Here is a 20,907-nt window from a genome sequence, read left to right on the forward strand (position 1 = left end):
AACTGACGCTGCAGATGGTTGTGAGCCTCTTTGTGGATGCTAAACTCTGGTCCTCTGCAGGAGCAGCAAGCACTTGACCAATGAGCCAATTCTCCTGTATCTTTTTTAAAAAGTTACACTTATTTACTTGAAGGGGGATGGGGCTGCCATGGCACACAAGACTGAGGTCCGAAGATAGGGCTTGGGAGTAATTTCTCTCCTTCCATCTTGGTCCTGTGCATGGAATTGAGGTCATCAAGCTTGGTGACAAGTCCTCTAGCCAGTGAGCCATCTCACTGGCCCCTGGCTTTCACTTTCTAGAATGTTTCTGTATTTGATTCTACTTGATGCCTTGATGCTTGCTCCTCGTCCAAGGACCTGCGTACAAGAGGAGTTCTGTAAATGTCTTATAAACACTAAGTGAAGGTCACTCTATGCAGTAGCTTCCGTGTGCACACCTGGAAAGCTGAAGGAGCCAGTGTGCAGGGAACAGAAGGCTGGGCGCTTTTCCTGTCATTGAGCATGAAGGGCCAGTCCTGCTCTTCATTGTAGGGTCCTGGTCACACTCTGGGTCTTCCTGGTGCAGCATTCATGTTCTATGTCAAATACTGTGTCTCCTGCAGGAGGAAGAGTGGTCGAGTCCCGGTACCTGAATTATGACAAGAAAAAGGTAATAAAATCCTTTACTCCTAGAGCCACCATGAGTGGGTGAGGTGAAGGGCATATGGGCTGCCAGAGTCCGATCCTGGAGGATACCTTTGGGGCCTTTGCCAGGTGCCTTTGCGACATCCAGGCTTGGACACAGTGACAAGTCTGGTGAGTGTAGCATCAGCATACACCAGTCTCCATGGTCTACCGCCCCTGCACCTCTTCATTGCCTCTCTTGCTTTCGGGGCCTCTATTTTGTCCAGCCTGTTTTTCAGGACCATCCTCAATAAGCCAGGTAGCTCTTAACGGACTGGCAAGGACAGCAGGCATTTGGTGTGGATCACAGGCAAAACTGTCATGAGACATTTTGCCATCCTACCCAGAATGCTGTGAAAGGTCCCACTTAGGTAGTGTTCACTTCTGCAATGTCCTGTGTGATATTTTCAGCTGTGGATAACAAGGTTAGCAGTTTTTCCTGCTGCCCCACACAGTCCTCCAGCACCCTGAAAGCTGCAGTGCTCTCCTAGAAGGAAAGCACATTCAGGACAGGGAGTCCCCTGAGGAGCTCTGTCAGCTTCTTGGTCATCCCTGCAGTGACGCCTTGCCCCTGCAGTGTGTGGTCATCCCTGCAGTGTGTGGTCACCCCTGCAGTGTGTGGTCATCCTTGTAGTGATGCCTCACCTTTGCAGTGTGTGGTCATCCCTGTAGTGACACCTCACCCCTGCAGTGCAGGCCTTTGGGCCTCTGGTCTTCAGGTTTCAGATTATCTGTCAAGGTCAGTTTATAATCAGAGTGTTATATGTTCAGCCTGGACTGTGCCCTGAGAAGAGTGGTGGGGGTTCAAGGGTTCCTGGGGCAGCATCTGGAGACCAAGCCGGAGGGAAGAGATTCTCACATCACCCTACAGGCGGATTCCCAAAGATAGTCATCCCTGGTCCATTTAGGCTGCTGCTGAAGATGCCTTGAAGGCTTAGCCACAGCGCCCCTGTGTGTTCACATGTGATGTTTGGTTCAAGAACCCTGATGCTCTGAGCCTCTCCCACCCCAGCATGTGGTCCCTGCATCTGGCTGGAGTCTTGAGTATCTGTGTTCTCATAATAACACCTGCTGTTTTCTCCTGGGGCAGAGTGGATCTCAGAAGGGCTGGGCCAGTGGTGCATTCTCTCAGTGGCTGAGGATTCTTGGAGGGCCTCATGTCCATGTCCTGAGTGAAGGTGTAGGACAGGAGAACCAATGCCTGGATCTGAAGTTCAGTGTTTTCAGATTTCAGGTTTTTGATGAGAGGTACTTGGCCTGTGTGCGTGTGTACATGTGTCTGTGTGTGTGCACATGCAGGCCAGGGATGAACACCAGCAGCCTTCCTCAGTCACTCTCTGTCTTGTCTGCAAACAAGCTCTCACACAGAACCTGTGGTTCACAAACTAGGCTGGACAGGCTTAAGAGTCACAGAGATCCTTCTGCTGCAAAGCTTGACCAGGAGTGTGTGTGTGTGTGTGTGTGTGTGTGTGTGTGTGTGTGTGTGTGTGAGACTCTGCCAGCGTGTGCAACCATGCATACACATGTGGATGCCAGAGTGAAATATCAGGTATCTTCATTCTGTGACAGGGTCTTAATGAGCTCTCAGCATCTCAAGACCCAGCAGGAGCTGCAGAGCATGGCTGGGGCTGACACACGTCTGGCTGCCAGGCAGGCAAGGAGCAGAGCTTATGTTCTCGTCTTCATGGTTGATGCTCTTCATGACCTTGAGGGTCTGGCTGGCACCTGCCTGGAGACTGCTGGCTCTGACGCTGGCCTAAACAGCCAGGGCCACTGCTGATGGATGCTCAGAGTAACCCTCATTTTTGGCAAACTTCTCTACTCCAGTGTGAATATGCTGGGTGTTTTCTGCAAGGAGTGGGTTTTACTTTTCCATCCTGCTGCCTCCTTGTTTTCTTCAGAGGCTCACCTGCCCTAGTGATGAAGGAGAAGGGCGTGAACCACAGCACCACCCCCACCATGCTTCTTCTTGCTGATCTGTGGTAACTGTCAACATAGCACCGTTCCTTGTGGTAGTCCTGTTGCTGTTTGTAAGCTTTGAGGGTTTATGGCAGTGTAGTAATATGTATAGTCATCCTGGGAACATTACAGGAAGTTGGTCTCCAGGCCTCAGCACAGCACAGGCCTCAAGAGATGCCTTAGGTGTTGAAGGAGGTCCAGTAGACGTGCTATTAGTTTCCTGTGTCTGATGCCTGTGCTTGTCCCCTGCTTAACAAACTGTGTGTCCTGTATACATAAAACTCTTAAGTATCCCCATGGCCTCTGAGAAAGAACACCAGAGGGAAGATGGCTTGACCTCATAACTCTCTGTTCCCATAACAGGTTTCTGTAGCAGCCAAAGGAGAGAAGCCACCTGAGGGAAGGAAGGCCAGCACAGTGCCTAGGAGCAGAAGCAGAGGTGAGGCCTGGCTGTGGAGGGGGACAAGTGGCTAGGTATAGGGACTCTAGGATCAGGAAAGAGGCTGCCAGGCATCCCCCAGAGCAATGAAGACAACCACACATAGTCATGCCCATAGGCCAGTCTGGGCACAGTCCCTCACTTCCCAGGTGATTATAGATTGTGTCAGATTGAAAACTGGCCATCATGGGGTCTCTGTCAGAAAGGACGTGGTTCAAGTGTTTATTAAGGGAGCATGGGGCAGAGTGTCTGAGGGCACAGCCATTTGTCCACAGAACTACTTGCAGATCCAGAGAGCAGGGAGGGAATGGCCAGGAGCTGCTGCTTGCCTTATTGCTTAGGGGTTCTGCAGAAATGACAGCCCAGTGGCACTTGGGCAGTGGAGGCAAGATCAGTTCAGGGTCTTTGGCCACATGGGGAGACTGAGGCCAGCCATGTGCTGTGGCACCAGGAACAACTACCAGCAATGACAAAATGAAATATAAAAGATTGGTTGCTCAGCTTTGATACTGCTGACTTGGCCAGATGCGTCCTGTTCACCAAAATTTCAAACAACAGCTGTGGCTCCACCCACCAAAAGTCACAAGGAAGAGGCACCACTCCAGAACCAAACGTGTGCATTCATTGAGATGGCTCAGATACTGTTTCAACTCAGCTGCAGAGCTCTCAGGGTCCATGAGGATCCAGCATGCACACACCTGAGAGAAATAGTCCTGGGGGCCTCAAGCAGTCCTGAGGGGTGTGGCCTCTGCCACACTGCTCAATGCACTGACCCTAACATTCTTTGGGCAGAAGAGAGCCAAGTGATGGGCACGGGCAGCCTGCAGTCTACCATGCTGGAAGGGCATGGCATAAACCCGCCAGACCTGGACTTCTCTGCCATCGATGGTAAGTGGTTTCTTTATTTTAGGGCGAAGCTTGCAAGGATGGTCCCCAACCTTGGATGGCTCTGTTGCTATCCCAGGTTGATTCACTCTGAGAGCAGCAGGTCCCTTTCATGCACACCAAGCCTGGGACTGTGAGTCTCAATGTGCTCCCAGCTTTCCATGCAGGTCTGATCTCCTGCCAGGTAGGTGGTGGCAGCAGGTGTAGGTCCCAGGTGGGGTGGCAGCTGCAGTGAAGGTCCTAGGCAGTGCTGGGGCAGGAGGATTGAGTCTTAGGCCAGCCTGGGCTACCTCTTCAAAAACCAAGTGGAAAACATTCTTTTAAAATAAATGAAATGGTCTTTATTTCAGATAAAATCATGTCCAGGAAGGCTTCCCGGCTTGACAGGGAAATGACAGACAAAGCTAAGTCCACGTTGTTCGCTAGCTGTGACAAAACAGGAGTCCTTCGAAAGAAGAGATGGGTGAGCGTGGGGGCAGAGAGCAGGTCTCACTCTCTGTACCCAGGGCTCCAGGGGCAGATGCAACTGGTCCTCCTGGGTGGAGACCAGGTTAGTGGTGCCCATGGGTCCTTGCTCAGGTCAGCGTGCCCACATAGTGAGCAGAAACACCCATAATTGTATCTCAGGCAAGATGAACATGGCTCCATCCCAGCCCTGCAGTCATGTTCTATTTGAACTTATAAAGCACACAGAAGTGGGGGTGCTGCCATGGGTAGAGACAGGTCCACTGGGAACTGAAGAGCTGGACCCCTGCAGGATCTGCAGGAGACCATGGACATGATGGAGTCGCAGACGCTGCTGATGACCCTGCTGTCTGTGAAGGTGAGCATAGCTCAGCCTCATGAGCACCTGTGTGTGTCTTCTGTCATCTCCCCACCCTACTTGAGTCAGTCTTGTGCACACAGATGGAGAACAACCTGGCTGTGCTGGAGGAGAAGGCAGAGAAGGACTTGGCAGCCATGTGCCATGAGAAGGAGAGGCTGCAGAGGCAGGCACTGGAGCTGCGGCGCCAGCTGCTTCTCCGACAGAAACAGCAGGAGCTGGCCGCTGCCCTTGATGCCCAGGTGGATCTGAGCATGCTCCTGAAGCCCCCAGGGGACACGAGGGAGGGAGAATCAGGGTGATACCATTTGCACTCTGAGCACTCTGCTCAGGCTCCTGGTGTCAGCATGATGCTGTGTTAGGAAGTTGGAGAGGAAAGGGTCTATCTGACTTACACTTCCATATCACTGTTCATCACTGAAGGAGGTCAGGACAGGAACTCACACAGGGCAGGAACCTGGAGGCAGGAGCTGATGGAGAGGCCATGAAGAAGTCCTGCTTTCTGGATTGTGCCCCATGGCTTGCTCGGCCTGCTTTCTTATAGAACCCAGGACCATCAGCCTAGGGATGGCACCATGCACAGTGGGCTGGGACCTCCCCGCTCAGTAATTGAGAAAATGCTTTACAGTGGATCTTGTGGAGGCATTGCCTGGACAGGCTGGTCCATGAGGCTGGAGACATGCAGTACCAGAGCAGGGCTTAGCATAATCGAGGCCTATTCCAACTCTCAGATAGTCCCTCTCTGTGGGGGTGAGCACATCGTGTCTTATCAGTGTCCCCTCCCATCTGCAGATTGAAGTGCTAAGCCCTCTTCAGCCTGTGTTAGAGTGCTTCAAAGAGGAATACAAGACACTGGGCAGAGCCCTGGACACCACGCGACACGAGCTGCCCACACAGGCTGTCCACATGGAAGGAAGTGGGCAGGAGCTCCTAGGTAGGCATCTCCATGACAGGAAGGAGCCCCAAGGTCCACATGTGACATCATCGGTGCCTCAGCTCTCGTGTGGTATCAGAACCCACGTCCTCACTTGTGGACATTGGCAACTGAGTAAGAGATTCTGTACCTGGGCTGCTGACCTCACAGCTGGAAGGCACTTGGGGGAAGGGGTTTCTGAACTGGTTCTGAGCCCTGGGCCCTACTAGTGGGGTAGGGGTGTGTTACGGTTAAAATTTAAAGCGGCAGCACCCGATCTGTCTTGAGTTATGGGGCTGACATGTTCCCAACTATGCAAGGCCTGAGGCCACAAGCTCCCCGCTGCTGCTCGGCTGCTGCTCCTCGGCTCAGGCTGCTGGCTCAGACAGGCCAGAAGCACTGGCCCTGGCACCCATGAGACAGCAGCGTGGGAGATGGCTCTGCCAATCTACCACACTGTCTCCACAATGCTTGGCTGAGCCCAGATCGTCCCGCCATCCACACGGTACCCAGTAGAAATGAGACTCTAACGCTTATCCAATGGCTTTATATGTTTGGTAATGCTCAATTACCAATTTACCACAGAATTGGAAGTGTTACCCAATTAACTAACCTAGATCTAAGTTGTTACCCAGGACTGCTCTTGATACATGCGTGGTCCTCCATGGCTCCTACGTCTCTCCTCCTCCTGCTCCTAGCTCCTCCTCTTCCTCCTCTTCCTCCTCCTTCTGACTCCTCACTCCGCCTACCTCTCATAGGGCCCAATCCCCGAGCTTTATACAAAGTAGTGGGAGAACTATTCTGCTACAGGGGTGTTGGTGAGGAGTCACTGGTAGACCAGTGGGCTCCATGCACTTTGGTGATTCTCTGGAGCAGCCCACCTGAGGAGGATGGTTTAGCTGCATAGTGTTTGCTTACCCTCATGTCTGGAGGTTGCTGTCAGGACCCCTAAGGACAACTGAAGCTGTGGACCCTCAAGTTTCTTCTACAAGTAGCAGAGTGGGACTGGGCACAGGTGTATGTCTGAAACCCCAGCTCTTGGGGTTGAGGCGGGAGGGGATCACTAGAGCTCAGTAGTTAGAGTCCAGCCTGGGCTGCACAACAACCCATAAAAGGTACAGTGGCCTACAGCTATCGTTTCAACACTTGGGAGGTTGAGAGATCCAGGTTAGCCTGAGCTACGAATTGAGAGCCTGGCTCCAAAAAAGGGCAGTGTTGACCTGGAACCTGCAGACATCCTCCATAAACTAAACTCCCCGTAGCTGACTTGCTGCACCCATCACTGGCCTCTACACTGACTGCCAGGGTGAAGACAGAACAGCAGGCTGTATGTACTGCAGACACGTGCAGGGAATGGGGGTTTCAACCCTCTTGGCCTGTGTTTGGTTGCATGCGTAGTGCAGGCCTGAGCCTGGGACACTCGTGGCATTCAGAGCATCAACACCCACAGCTGTTGCGGGTGCCAGAAGCTTGGTACTTTGTAACAGGAGGCCAGGAAGGACAAGGACCATTGTATGAACAGAGGATGAGAGAGAACAGGAGAGCAACTGGCAGCCTGGAGCCTCAGATCCCTTGGCCCACAGGGAGCCCTCCTGGGCAGCTGTCTGTGCAGGTGTTTCCTGTGCACCCCAGCCCTGGGCATTCACTTTCCAGCCTGTGACTTGGCATTCACACTTGCAGGGACAAGTGAGATCTCTGCTGAAGTGCCTCTCTCCCTTTCCCCTTTATCTCTGGAATGTAAGAGAAGAACCACCAACTCAACCACTAACACCAACCTCAACTCCAATCCCAACCCCAACACAACACACATAAACGTTGCTTTGGGGACCAGAGACCTGCTAATAATGACCTGTGTCTCCACAGATGATCTGGAGCCAGCCCTGATGACCACCCTGCAGCTCCTGGGTGATCTGAGCATCTGCTCCCCAGATGCCAGTGCACAGGTGCAGGGAGCCAGCACACAGCAGCCTGGAGCCAGTGCACAGCTGAACTGTTGGCTGAAGGAACTGAAGGGCTTGGTCGCTGAGAAAGACCTGGAGCTTGGCAGGTGTGGGGCTGGCCCCCCTCTCTAACCTCCTCCCTACTCCCTTTGTTGTGCGCCTCCATCCTCTCCTTTCTTTTCTATTGGGGCGCTGGGGATGGAACCCCACCCATTGGTATCTCAGTTGAAGGCTGGTTCTGTCTGGCTTTGAACTTAGAGCAATCCTGCTTCAGCTTGCAGAATCCTGTTACACCAGCCATACACTGCCACACCCAGCTATTGTGGGTTGCAATTTGTTGTGGGCCTACGTGCGTGCGTGTGTGTGTGTGTGTGTGTGTGTGTGTGTGTGTGTGATATATATATATATATATATATATATATATATATATATATATATATATATAGAGAGAGAGAGAGAGAGAGAGAGAGCCAGAGCCAGCCCTTTGGGTATTTGGACACATACATGATGCCAGGGCATGAGTGTAGAGGGCAGAGGACAGCCTTGAGAGTCTGTTCTCTCTTTCAACTATGTGGGTCCCAGGGATCAAAATGAGGTCAGCAGGCAGGATTGGCAGCTGGCACCTTCACCCACTCAGCCATTTGTCTACTCCAAAAGAATCTTGCTCTGTTTACTCTCATGATGTAAAACGCATTTAAGGAAATGGATGCCTAAAGGACTCTGCAGGACTCTGAAGCATGCCACACCCACCACTGTCCTATAGGGTAGGTCAGCCATCACTCACATGGCCTGGGAGGCGGGGTCTTTGTGTTGCTCCCACTGTCTGGCCAGCACACGGTTTGTCTGTATCCTGAGCGGTAGAGCAGACACGCCCGGCATCCACACTGTGGCTCATACCCTCAGTCACCTAGAGCCTGCTAAAGTCTTGTGGACACCTGGCCATTGGATAAAGGGATAGACAGAAGGCATGGCCATGAGGTGATGGGCTGAGGCTCACCTCTTGGGTTTGCTCCAACAAGGTCTCCTCACATAAACTTTGCTCACTGTTGAGGGTGTGGAAGGCATGGCACTGAGGTCCAGATACCCAGGAGTCTGGGGCAGAATGAAGGCATGCATTCAAGGCTGGCTGCTGCTAGCATTATGGAGAGACTATATACAGGACTCTTGCTTGCTAGGCCTGACAGCAAAGGCCTGCCATCTCAGCTACTTGGAGGACTGAGGCAGGAGGATCATCAGTTCAAGGTCAGCCTGGGGAACTTGGCTGCTTTCTCAACAAGTAAATAGAGGGAGGGCTGGGAATGGAGAAAACTCAGAGTCAAGAGTTCTTACTCAGCGTGTACAAGATCCTGGATCTGTCTCCAGCAACATGGACACACACATGCACATGTGGACATACACGTGCCCACCAAGTTTGCAGCCAATTCAAGCATTCTACCCTGCCTTACAACTCCAAAGGCACTTAGGGTTGTGAGATGGCTCCGCAAATAAATCCTGAAGTCAAGTTCAGTCCCCAGGACTGACATAGAAGGAGAGAACAGACCCCTGTAAGTTGTCCGTTGACCTCCACAGGCAAGCTCTGTGTTTTGTGCACCACATACAAACACATAGTTGTTTTTTTAAAAATAGTTTTTCCTAAGAGTTCTGTTAGAGTTTTGTCTACAGGCAAAATTGTCCCTTCTTTTTCTCTGTCCACAGACTTGTCAGCCAGGTGGTGGAACTTTCCTCCCAGGCCAGTAAAGAAGCAGCTTTGACAAACCAGGAAGTCTGGGAAGAGGCAGAGGCCACCCTCACCAGCAGCCAGTGGTACTTCAGTCCAGATGCCTGCAGGGACCATAGTCCCCACCCAGGACAGGACGGATTACAGCAGGCCTGACCCTTGATTGCCTCAGGCAGCCAGTGCTTCCGGAGCGTCCCCAGCTGCCTCTTCTGCTCATTTGTTTCCTCATGCCTCCTCCTTGTGGACTGAAGGAAGTTTGGTGGTCCAGTATTCTGAAAAGCTTGTGCACTTTGGTTTTGGTCTGCTTTGGTTCTTGTCTTGATGGTGCCGTTGAGGTGGGAAGACACATCAGTCTTGGCAGCACCATCCCTTGGGTTTGGGTCCTAGACTGAGTGAAGAAAGCAAGCTGAATACAGTGTGATGCATTTGTTCTACCCGCTGCTAACTGTGTGTGTGTGTGACTAGCTAAACAGCATCCTAGACTCCCACAATGGTGATGCTTTTCCTGGGCTGGGAACCAAGTGACCCCTTCTCCCCCAGGATTCTTTTGTTAGGGTAAGTTGACATCACTGCAGGTGTTATGCCCAGTTCTGAGGAACCCCAGGAGACTGCCAGAAATTGTGGATACCAATGTAATAAACAAAGAGTTTTTATTATAGGATCCTGGACCCGGATCACTGTCCTTACCACTGTGCAGGTTAGGAGAGCAACCCCCAAGTCAAGGGTATGGTATGTATGTGTGTGTGTGTGTGTGTGTGTGTGTGTGTGTGTGTGTGTGTATGTATGTATGTATGTATGTATGTATGTATAAGCTGGGGCTCTCTAGCCCTGGCATTACACGATTAGGTAGGGAAAAGGAGTGCCGTCCTGATAACATTTGCTCAGACAAATGTATTTGAGCAAGACTTTCAGGGACTGCTCCTGGCAGCTTGCAGCTGTATCTTTTTTTCTGCTTAAAGTGTGTGTGTGTGTGTGTGTGTGTGTGTGTGTGTGTGTGTATGTGTGTATAGCCTTGGATGTCCTGAACCTAGCTCTGTAGACCAGACTGTTCTCAAACTCATAGAGACCTACATGCCTCTGCCCCCTGAGTGCTGGGATTAAAGGTATGGGCCATCACCACCCTGCTCATTCTGGGTATTTAATAGGAATGGAATCATCAAATATAGAAATATCCCCTTTTTGGTGTTTGGATTCTTTCACAGAGTTTAATGTTTGTAATGTTTATTCATGTTGTAGGATATTATCAATATCTCTTTTCATATCTAGATACTAGTCCATTGTATTAATACACCCCACTATGTTCACCCATTCAACACACTGTGTTGTTTTGGGTTTCTCTCTTTTGTCTTTTATAACTTCTATGCACATTCAGGTGCTCGAGGCTCTACTATTTCATATTTACAGTTCCAACAGGAATAAGAAGGTTCCCAGTTCTCAGTTCCTTTATAGTCTCACATGTGCTCTAGCACTTGTAGATGACAAGTGCTCCACCACTGACCTACATGCTCAGCATATATACATATGTTATATATAAGTGATAAAGTTATAAAACTATGTATGAAATATATTTGTCAACTCCAGTCCACTGCTCTATGAACTGAGGTAGAGAAGTCTCCACAAAACAACTGGATAAAGTACTTGCAGACTAAATGCAGGAACACATCAAAACCACCATCCATCATGATCAAGTAGGCCTCATCCCAGGGATGCTGTGATGGTTTGGTTTATAAAAACTCATCAAAGTAATCTGCTATATAAACAAACTAAAAGAAATAAATCAGGGATTGAGGATGTTGCAGTGACTGAGGGAACAGTTTCAATTTCATGAAGTCTCATTTATCAATTTCCATCTCACTGCCTGAGGCATTGGTGTTCTGTTCAGGAAGCTGTCTCCTGTATCAATGAGTTCAAGGCTATTTCCCACTTTCTCTTCTACTAATTTAGTGTAACTCTCTTTACATTGAAATCTGTGATCCACCTGGACTTGACTTTTGTGCAGTGTGATAAGTCCAAGTGGGTCTATTTGCAGTCTTCTACATGCAGACATCCCGGATGATCAGCACCATTTGTTGAAGATGCTTTATATATATATTTTTGTATTGTATGGCTTTGTATTCCTTGCCAAATATCAAGTGTCTGTAGGTGTGTGAGTTTATTTCATGGTCTTTGATTCAATTCTCCGATTGAACTATCTGTTTCTATATTAATACCATGTAGTTTTTATTACTATGTGGGTTCCCAACACCCACATGGCGGCTTACAACCATCCATAACTCCAGTTCCAAGGAATCCAAGTGACCTCCTCTGAGTTCCACAGACATTAGGCACATATGTAGCATACATGTGCACATGCAGCCAAACACTCACACACATAAGTACAATGTTCAAAGCCTTTGGATTTTTAAAAATACATAAGATGGAGAGTGATCAAGCGATATGCCCAATGTTGGCCCCTGGTACAAGTGTGCGCATATGCCCATGTACACACACACACACACACACACACACACACACCTGCACAGGTACTCAGCATACATACACATGCACATGCAAACACATACCCGGAGACACACACCTGCACAGGCACATATCACACACACCTGTACACACACTGAATACATACATACCTGTACACATACACACTCACCTGTATAGGCACACATCACTAACACACACACAAACACACACACACACCTGTACAGACACATATCACACACACCTGCACACACACACTGCATACATACACACCTGTACACATACACACACGCCCATCTGTATAGACACACACACACACACACACACACACACACACCTACCTGTACAGGCACATATAACACACACAAAAATAAACACACTGTCTGGTTTTGTGTGTCACTATGACACAAGCTAGAGTCGTCAGAGGAAGGAGCCTCAGTTGAGTAAATCCTTCTATGAAGCCCAGCTGTGGGCATTTTCTCAAATAGTGATCAATGGGGGAGGGCCAGCCCATTGTGGGTGGTGCCATCTCTGGGCTGGTGGTCTGGTTCTATAAAAAAGCAGGCTGAGCAAGCCAGGGGGAACAAGCCAGTAAGCAGCACCTCTCCATAAACTCTGCATCAGCTCCTGCCTCAGGTTCCTGCCCTGTGTGAGTTCCTGTCCTGACCTCCTTCAGTGATGAACAATGATGTGGACGCCTAAGCTGAACAAACCCTTTCCTCATGACCAACTTGTTTTTTGGTCATGGTGTTTCATTGCAGCATGGAAACCCTAAGGCAATAAATAAATAAAACTAAAGTAGTCTTCTTGTTAGTCTGTTCAAACTGTTCAAATTCTAACCACGAGTGAAAATACCTCACTGCCGTGGGGGCCTGCAGCCTGCTTCAGGGCCTGCCACCTCCTTTCCCTACTGGAAGCTGAGGACTGGTCTCTGTCCTGGGTAAGTGAGATGTTCTCATGAGATGATAGGTTTTTCCTTCGCAGCTTTTTGTGTTTTGTTTTTTTGGTTTTTTTTTTTTTTTTAGTTTGGAAAAGGAAGCCACCTACCAAGAACAAATGGGAAATGGGGACATCATTTCAGTGTTAAGGAGAAGATGACAATATCCCTGTGCATTCTGGGAAACTCTGAACAGGACCAGCAGTAGCTTGAGAGCCAATAAACCAGCAACTGTAGTCAGCAGTGTGTGGCTGTAGTGGCTGCTGGCACCTACTACAGGCCCAAGACCAGCAGACAGCATATACTCATGCACTCCACATGGGGTATTTGTCTCCCAGGTTAGGGCTAGCCCCTTACTACCTCATGGGGCAGGGCAGTAGACTAGCAGATAGCCCATGCTGTAACTGTAACAGGGCCATATTCAGGAGCAGTGAGGGACTGAGCCCAGTGGGGAACATTACCTAACCTTGGTAAGTGAAGAGCTAGGCTACGACACACTGGGATGGCATGCAGAGATAATCAGTGATATGCTGACGTGCGGTGCAGAGCCTGTGATAGGCTGAGGTGAGGGGCAGAGCTACTCCTTTGCACACTGGGGTTAGATGAAGGGCTAGCCTATGACACACTGGGGTAAGATGAAGGGTTAGCCCAAGACAGGATGAGCTATTCACTCTCTATTCATTATTATGTCTATCCTCTGCTCACCATCCACTCACTCTTGTGTAGCCCTTGCCATCTTCTCACCTATTGTCTATCCTCTGTCCATCAATCATCTGTCCATCCACCATGCATCCCTCCACCTTTGTCCCTCCATCCGTGTAGCAGACATGTTCCAGGCAACGCCATGAGCCATGTGTTGCTGTTCTCCATCCTGTGACAGCAGGGCCAAGCCAAGCAGGCAAGGGTTACCTCATTCAGCTTGTTTTTGCAAGTGCATTGCAGAGGAGAATCACTATGAATGAGCACTGGGCCCACGAAGGGAGGGCACACCTGGAAGACTAAATGTCTGGAACAAGTTTTTCACCTGATGGTGAGATGGGACCTGAAGTCATTCGTCCATCCCAAGTTGTGTGGTCTGAGCTCTGCAACTGTAAGGTTATTGGAGTCTCCTGTCTGCTCCCCACAGGGCTCATCCTCTCAGGGAGGCAGAATGCTGGAAGACAACTGTGCTTACCTCAAGCTCTCTCTCTCTCTCTCTCTCTCTCTCTCTCTCTCTCTCTCTCTCTCTCTCTCTCTCTCTCTCTGTGTGTGTGTGTGTGTGTGTGCATGTGCGTGTTGGTGCAGATTTCAATAGCTTCTGTCTTAGAACATACGGTTTCACTCTGGCTTCATCCTAAATTCCATCAGAAATGACTGGTGTCCTTTTCTGTATTCATTCTTCAGTTTAGGGACATGTAGGATGTTTTAAGTTTCTGGCTATTAGGAATGAAGCTGCTATAGACAAATTTAAGCAAGCATCCCTGTGGTATAAAGGGGCATCTTTTATGTATATGCCCAGGAGTGGTATAGCTGGGTCTTCAGGTAATGCTATGTCCTATTTTCTGAGGAACCACCAGACTGATTTCCAGAATGGTTGTACCAGCTTGTAATCCCACCAGCAATGGAGGCATGTTCCTCTTTCTCCACATCCTCACCAGCATCTACTATCACCTAAGTTTTTGATCTTAGCCATTGTGACTGGTGTGAGGTGGAATCTCAGGGTTGTTTTGATTTGCATTTCTCTGATGACTAAGGATTTTGAATGTTTCTTTAAGTGCTTCTTGGCCATTCAAGATTCCTCAGTTGAGAATTCCTTGTTTAGCTTTGTACCCCAATTTTTAAAAATTGCATTATTTGTATTGTTGGTGTTTAACTTCTTGAGTTCTTTATATATTTAGAGTTTAGTTCTTTATATATTTAGCGTTCTGTCAGATGCAGGGTTGGTGAAGATCTTTTCCCAATCTGTAGCCTGGTGTTTTGTTCTGTTGACAGTGTCCTTTGCCTTACAGAAGCTTTTCAGTTTCATGAGGTCTCATTTATTAATTGTTGATCTTAGAGCCTGAGCCATGAGTGATCTGTTCACTAAGTTGTCTCCTGTACCAGTGTGTTCAAGGCTAACCCCTACTTTCTCTTCTATTAAATTAGTGTATCCTTTCTTTTTCACTCAGGTCTTTGATCCACTTGGACTTGAGTTTTGTGCAGGATGATGAATATGGCTCTATTTGCATTCTTGTACTGTGGACTTACAGTTAGACCAGCACCACTTGTTGAAAAGCTTTCTTTTGTAGTGTATAGTTCTGTCTACACTGCTTTAAGTTCTTGGTGAGGCACATAGCATACCTGCCCAGGAGCTATCTCAGATCTGTGAATAGAAAACATGCATATGTATGTGTATGTTTATGTGTGTATGTATATGATGTATATATGTGCATATATCTATATCTATATCTATATCTATATCTATATCTCAACATATCAGGTATTTAAAAAATGTCTGTGTTAACTCAATGCAATGACTGGGCACTCTTAAATCTTCCCCTGCAGTTGGGGAAGTGGTCAGTGGCCACCCACCTGAAAACTCACACGGCTGGTTGGCCTTTCCCTTCTTGCTACTGCGTTCCCTTTTCCCCCAGTCCTCTGATTCTCTCTCTGCATCCTACTGCACAACTCTCAGTGGCCCACCCCATGCTCAGCCATTGACTATTGGCATCTTTATTGATAGATCAAAATCCTATTGGGGGTAAGGACCTTCAGCATCAGTAAATACAGATTCCCAATCAAAGCATCAGAATCAGAACCACTCTCTACATCATCTTTTTTGTCCGGTAAAAAAAACCTCTTTTCTCAGACATAAATTGAGCAAAACCATAATAATTGTGTAAATTACAAAGTATGATATACAAAATATAGTCTATCATATTTGTCAATTAGATAAAGTATTCTACCATCATTCCTAACTTAAATAATTATTATTTTATTCCTGAATTATGTTTAGATTTTAGCCTGTAACACCATCTGTAAACCATGTATTTTATTTCTTAAAAAGATTTATTTATTTATTCATTTCATGTATATAAGTACACTGTCACTGTCTTTAGACACACCAGAAGACAGCATCAGATGCCCATTACAAGTGGTTGTGAGCCACCATGTGGTTGCTGGGAATTGAACTCAGGACCTCTAGAAGAGCAGTCAGTGCTCTTAACCACTGAGCCATCTCTCCAGCCTACTATGTTTTTTTTATTTTATATGATGTCTTTAACATTAAACAACATTAGTATGTTTATGGAACTGTAATTAGTCTTCAACCCCATCAGAATTCTGAGAATAAATTAAATATGACTTGAGTATATAAGAAGCACCAAGCATAGTTTCTCAAACTTAAACAAATTGCAGAAACAGCTGACTGTCTGGACAGCCCCTGAATTTCCTATAACATTGGAGCATCTGTCTTTAGCCTTTTGCCCAGAGTCATCTGGCAGACCTTATGTGAAGCAGGAATGATAAAGGGCTAGCTTTCCCTGTCTTGGCAGAGCTTAGCAGCCAACTATCCCACACTTGTTTGCCTTTTTTGGGGCAGTATTTTTTCTATAGATGAAATAAGCAATTCTGTCCTGTGGCTACCTTGCCACGATAAGTAACCTCACCTGGAGATGAAGATGTTCAATTTTTCTTTGAAGGAGAATGGGGAAGCTGTCAGGAGCAGACATGTCTCATTGTCAAATGATCTTTAATAAATAACATTAAATGTTACATTCTGTGGTTTCCAATGTTTTTGAAGACTATTTATGTAAAGTATATTTGAAGTGTTAAACACTGCTTCCCAATCAAAGCATTAGAACCACTCTCTACATTCTTTTTTTCTATTGTATGATTTTGGCTTTGTTGTCAAAAATCAAGTGTCCACAAAGTGCGTGGGTTTATTTTTGGGTCTTTAACTCGATTCTATTGATCAACCTGTCTGTCCTTGTTAGGGTTCCATTCCTGAGAACAGACACCATGACCAAGGCGACTCTTAAAAGGACAACATTTAATTGGGGCTGGCTTACAGGTTCAGAGATTCAGTCCACTATCATCATGGCAAGAAGCAGGCAGCATTCAGGCAGACACTGTAGTAGAGAAGGAGCCAAGAGTTCTACATCTTGATCAGGAGGCAGTCATGAGAAGGCTGGCTTCTGCCCTGGGCAGAGCTTCAGCACAAGACCTCAAAGCCCCGCCTCCACAGTGACTCACTTCCTCTAACAAGGCCACACCTACTCCAACAAGGACATACTTCCTAATAGTGTCACTCCCTGTAGGCCAAGCATTCAAACACATCAATCTATGGGGGTCACACCTTCAAACTTTACACTCCCTGGTCCCCATAGACTATTCAAACACATGAGACTATAGGGTCCATACTTAACCATAGCATAATGCAAAATACATTTAGTCCAACTTCAAAAGGCCCATAGTCTATTACAGTCTCAACAATGTTAAAGGTCCAAAGTTCAAAGTGTCTTCTGAGATTCATCCAGTCACTTAACTGTAATCCTCTCTACAATCAAACTCAAAGAGCAGATCACATACCTCCAACAATACAGGATATACATTATCATTCCAAAATGCCATAGTGAGTAAATACTGGACCAAAGCAAGACAGGAAACCACCTGGGCAAACTCCAAGCTCTGCATCCATATCTGATGTCAAAGTGGTCTTCAGAACTCCAACTCCTTTCATCTTTTTGACTGCAACACACTTCTCTGTCTTGGGCTGGTTCCACTCCCTGTTGGCAGCTTTCCTCACCAGATAGCCCATGAAAATGGCATCTCTAATATCTTGGGGTTTTCAGGGCAACTTTAACTTCACAGCTGCTTAAGTGGTGAATTGTCAATTTGCTTTGAGCTCACTCCTAGTGGGTGACTGAGCTTCTAGCCACCTGTCACAATTCTCTGGATCCATCAATGAAACACACACACGCACACGCACACCAGCTTAACTTTGATATGCCTTGCCAAGTTCAATGGCTGGGCACTTCCAAACCTCCCTACAGCTACTACACACTCCCCTCTGGTATTCCTTAGGTTAACACTTTCTAAATCTATATTTTACCTTTGCAGCCCCAGACTCAAGCAGGGGAGTGGCCCCTGGGGCAGCTTCACTGACTCTGACATATTGGTAGGCTCTTAATTCAATCTCTCTGTGTCACCATCATGGCATGGTCTGTCCTACACCCCTCTCATGGCAGAATCCATCCTTCTCCCCTTCAGTATTCCTTGCCGGGGAATCCTAAAATCCCACTTCTTCCACTCTGCCTAGCCATTGGCTGTTGGCTCTTTATTGATCAATCAAACACCCACTGGGAACAAGGACCCTCGGCATCTGGACATGCAGATTCCTGTATTATTTGGGGAGCCTAATTAAGACAGAGCATTGGAACCAACCACTAAGCTTCTTGCTCCAATGTCTGGGATCCACAGATGGTCTCTTGGGCTCTTCCAAAGGGCTGGTGTCCCTTCTCCAGCTCTGCCTTCTGTAGCACTCTAGGTTCTGGTTGACTCCAGTTCATTGATGCTGTTCTTAGTGGCACTTATGGTACTGGCATCTCTAACACACTGGAACTATCCATGGCAACTAACTGCACCAATAGCCTCTCATAGGCTCTCTTCATGGTGCCAGGCCTCAACTCCTTTGCATGATCCCTTCAGTGCTGAGCTGTCAACTACAACTGAGGCTGCACCTTCACCAGTAGCCTTCTCTGGCCTCTCACAGTGCCAAACCTCAGCTGCTCTCCATGACCCCTTCATGCCTTCAAAACCAGTACCACCTGGGTGGTTCTTACACATTGCCAAGTCCACCTACAGCACAGGACACAGCTTTGGCTATCTCTGGAACACAGCTTCTTTGTGCTCTCAGAAAACACTCACCGGATTTTACCTCCATGATGCTGGTCTCTTCTTAATCACCACTAATTTCCTTAGTTCCAGCTAGCCGGCATCAATTGTCTCCGTAGTCCTCCTAAAAGAAGGAGGACTACTGAGACAAAAGAATCACTCTAAAGCCAGAGCCACATGGCCAAGGCTGCCGAGTTCTAGAGCTGGAACCTGACCTTCTTGTTCTATTACATTGCCACCAGCTTTCTGTTTTCCGACTCCTTCACTGCATAAGCTTGGCTGTCTGTCCTGGAACTTGCTCTGTAGATTGACCTTGAACACAGAGATCTGTGTGGCTCTGTGTTTTGAATGCTGTGATTAAAGCTGCATACCACCACATTTACACTGCAACTTTTCTTTACCTGGTACTTGTACTGTACCAGGCTGGCCTTGAACTCAGAGATCTGCTTGCCTCTGTTTCCTGGGATTAAAGGTGTGTACCGCCATGCTTGGACCTAAGCTTTTCATTCTATATCTTAATCAAATTAAAACTGGGAATATCTATGATAATCTATCCCTTGTCAATTTGACACATAATCTTATCTTCTTATGTCCAAATGAAAACAATAACCATGTCATAATAACCCCTAACATGATAACTGTCTCATACCACTGCAAATACAAAAGTTTAGCTGGGTGGGATCTGGCCCAGAGGTCACCACTCCCTCAATTCCATTTAATATCCTTGAACACAGCATTTAGCTTCATTCCACTTCCTGGTGCTCCTTTACTCTTTTAACTATGTTTTGTATTTTTCCTTCCTAAGCTTGCTATGTTTGATCAAAATGCTTATCATGAGAGTAAACCAGAGGACAAAGTCTCTGCTGGGCTTTTTTGAGCATTCCTTGATCAATGCAATTAATATAAGTCTCTTTATCTTAGCCTCAGGCAGACTCTTCAGACGAGGACAAAAAGCAGCAATGTTCTTTACTGAAACATAAGAATAATCTGCAGAATTTAAATCGCCCTTAGCACCAACCAACATTTTCCATATTCCTACTAGGATGACCCATTAAGTTCCACTTAAAGCATTCCATGGCTTTGCAAATCCAACATTCCAAAATCCATATTCCTCTGAACAAAAGCATAGTCAAGCCTATCACTCCTGGTACCAACTTCTGCCTTAAGGTTTCCATTGCTGAGAAAAACTGCCATGACCAAGGCAACACTTATAAAGGGCAACATTTAATTGGGAGTAGCTTACAGGTTCAGAAGTTTGGTCCATTAACATCAAGGCAGGAGGCAGGCAGCATCCAGACAGACATGGTGCTAGAGAAGGAGCCAAGAGTTCTACATCTTAATCAGAAGGCAGTCATGAGAAGGCTGGCTTCTGGCCTGGGCAGAGCTTAAGCATAGGACCTCAACCCCACCGTGACTCACTTTCACCAACAAGGTCACACCTATTTCAACAAGGACACCCCTACTACAACAAGGCAACACCTCCTAATAGTGTCACTCCGTATAAACCAAGCATTCAAACACATGAGTTCATCTGGGACAAGCCTATTTGAACCACTACACCGCTCCTGTACTGAAGTGGTGATTCATTAATCCACTCTGAACTCCCTGGTAGTGGTTCGAATGGTTCTTGATACTACCCAGCAACCTCTCTGGCTCATTGCCTAGTGACACACATGAAGGAGGCACACACACACACACACACACACACACACACACACACACCCCTAACCATTTCTAGACAGCTGGCCAATATGGCACTGTCCAAGCTCCAGGTGGGCAGGAGATAGAAGCATGCTGGCTAGCTCAGTGTGTACCAAGATTGCTGAAGAGACTCTGTTCTATCACTAGACCCTGAGCCATCCTCAGCATGTGTGTGTGCATGCATGCACACAGACACAGACACAGACACACGCACACACAGGTCTCCCACTCTCTCTGAACTGAACTATAATTCTTAAGAGACCTTGAAAACTCCTTGAGGTATTGAGGTGTCTGTTTGTATTTTCCTGTTATGATAAAATTCTGTGATGAAAAACAACTCAAGAAAAGATGGGCTTATTATTTCATTTACTTATTTGGGATGTTTTGTTTGGTTTGCAACAGGCTCTCTACATAGCCCTTGCTGTTCTGGAACTCATTATGTAGACCAGGCTGGCCTCAAACTCATGGAGATCCATCTATCTGTGCCTCCTGAGTGCTGAAATTAAAGGTGTACATACCATGCTTAGCTCAGGTTAGCCACTAAATGTGGGAACTGCCTGTGGGTGACAGGTGATGGCTCTGCCACTCCCTGGGACAATTGA

At 47.5% G+C, this 20,907-nt stretch overlaps 1 protein-coding gene across 1 annotated transcript; it reads left to right on the forward strand.

Moving 5' to 3' along the window:
• Positions 1-603: 603 nt before the first annotated feature.
• On the forward strand, positions 604-9,997 carry LOC117721663 (HAUS augmin-like complex subunit 8). Its single transcript, XM_076914442.1, is given in 10 exon segments — positions 604-649; positions 2,986-3,061; positions 3,854-3,949; positions 4,297-4,409; positions 4,704-4,769; positions 4,853-5,011; positions 5,562-5,703; positions 7,546-7,729; positions 9,318-9,459; positions 9,461-9,997. Coding segments are annotated over 8 exon segments (930 nt in total). The 5' UTR covers positions 604-649; positions 2,986-3,061; positions 3,854-3,867; the 3' UTR covers positions 9,503-9,997.
• The last annotated feature ends 10,910 nt before the right edge of the window (positions 9,998-20,907 follow it).

This window comes from Arvicanthis niloticus, chromosome 16 (assembly GCF_011762505.2).
Source record: "Arvicanthis niloticus isolate mArvNil1 chromosome 16, mArvNil1.pat.X, whole genome shotgun sequence".
NCBI lineage: Eukaryota > Metazoa > Chordata > Mammalia > Rodentia > Muridae > Arvicanthis > Arvicanthis niloticus.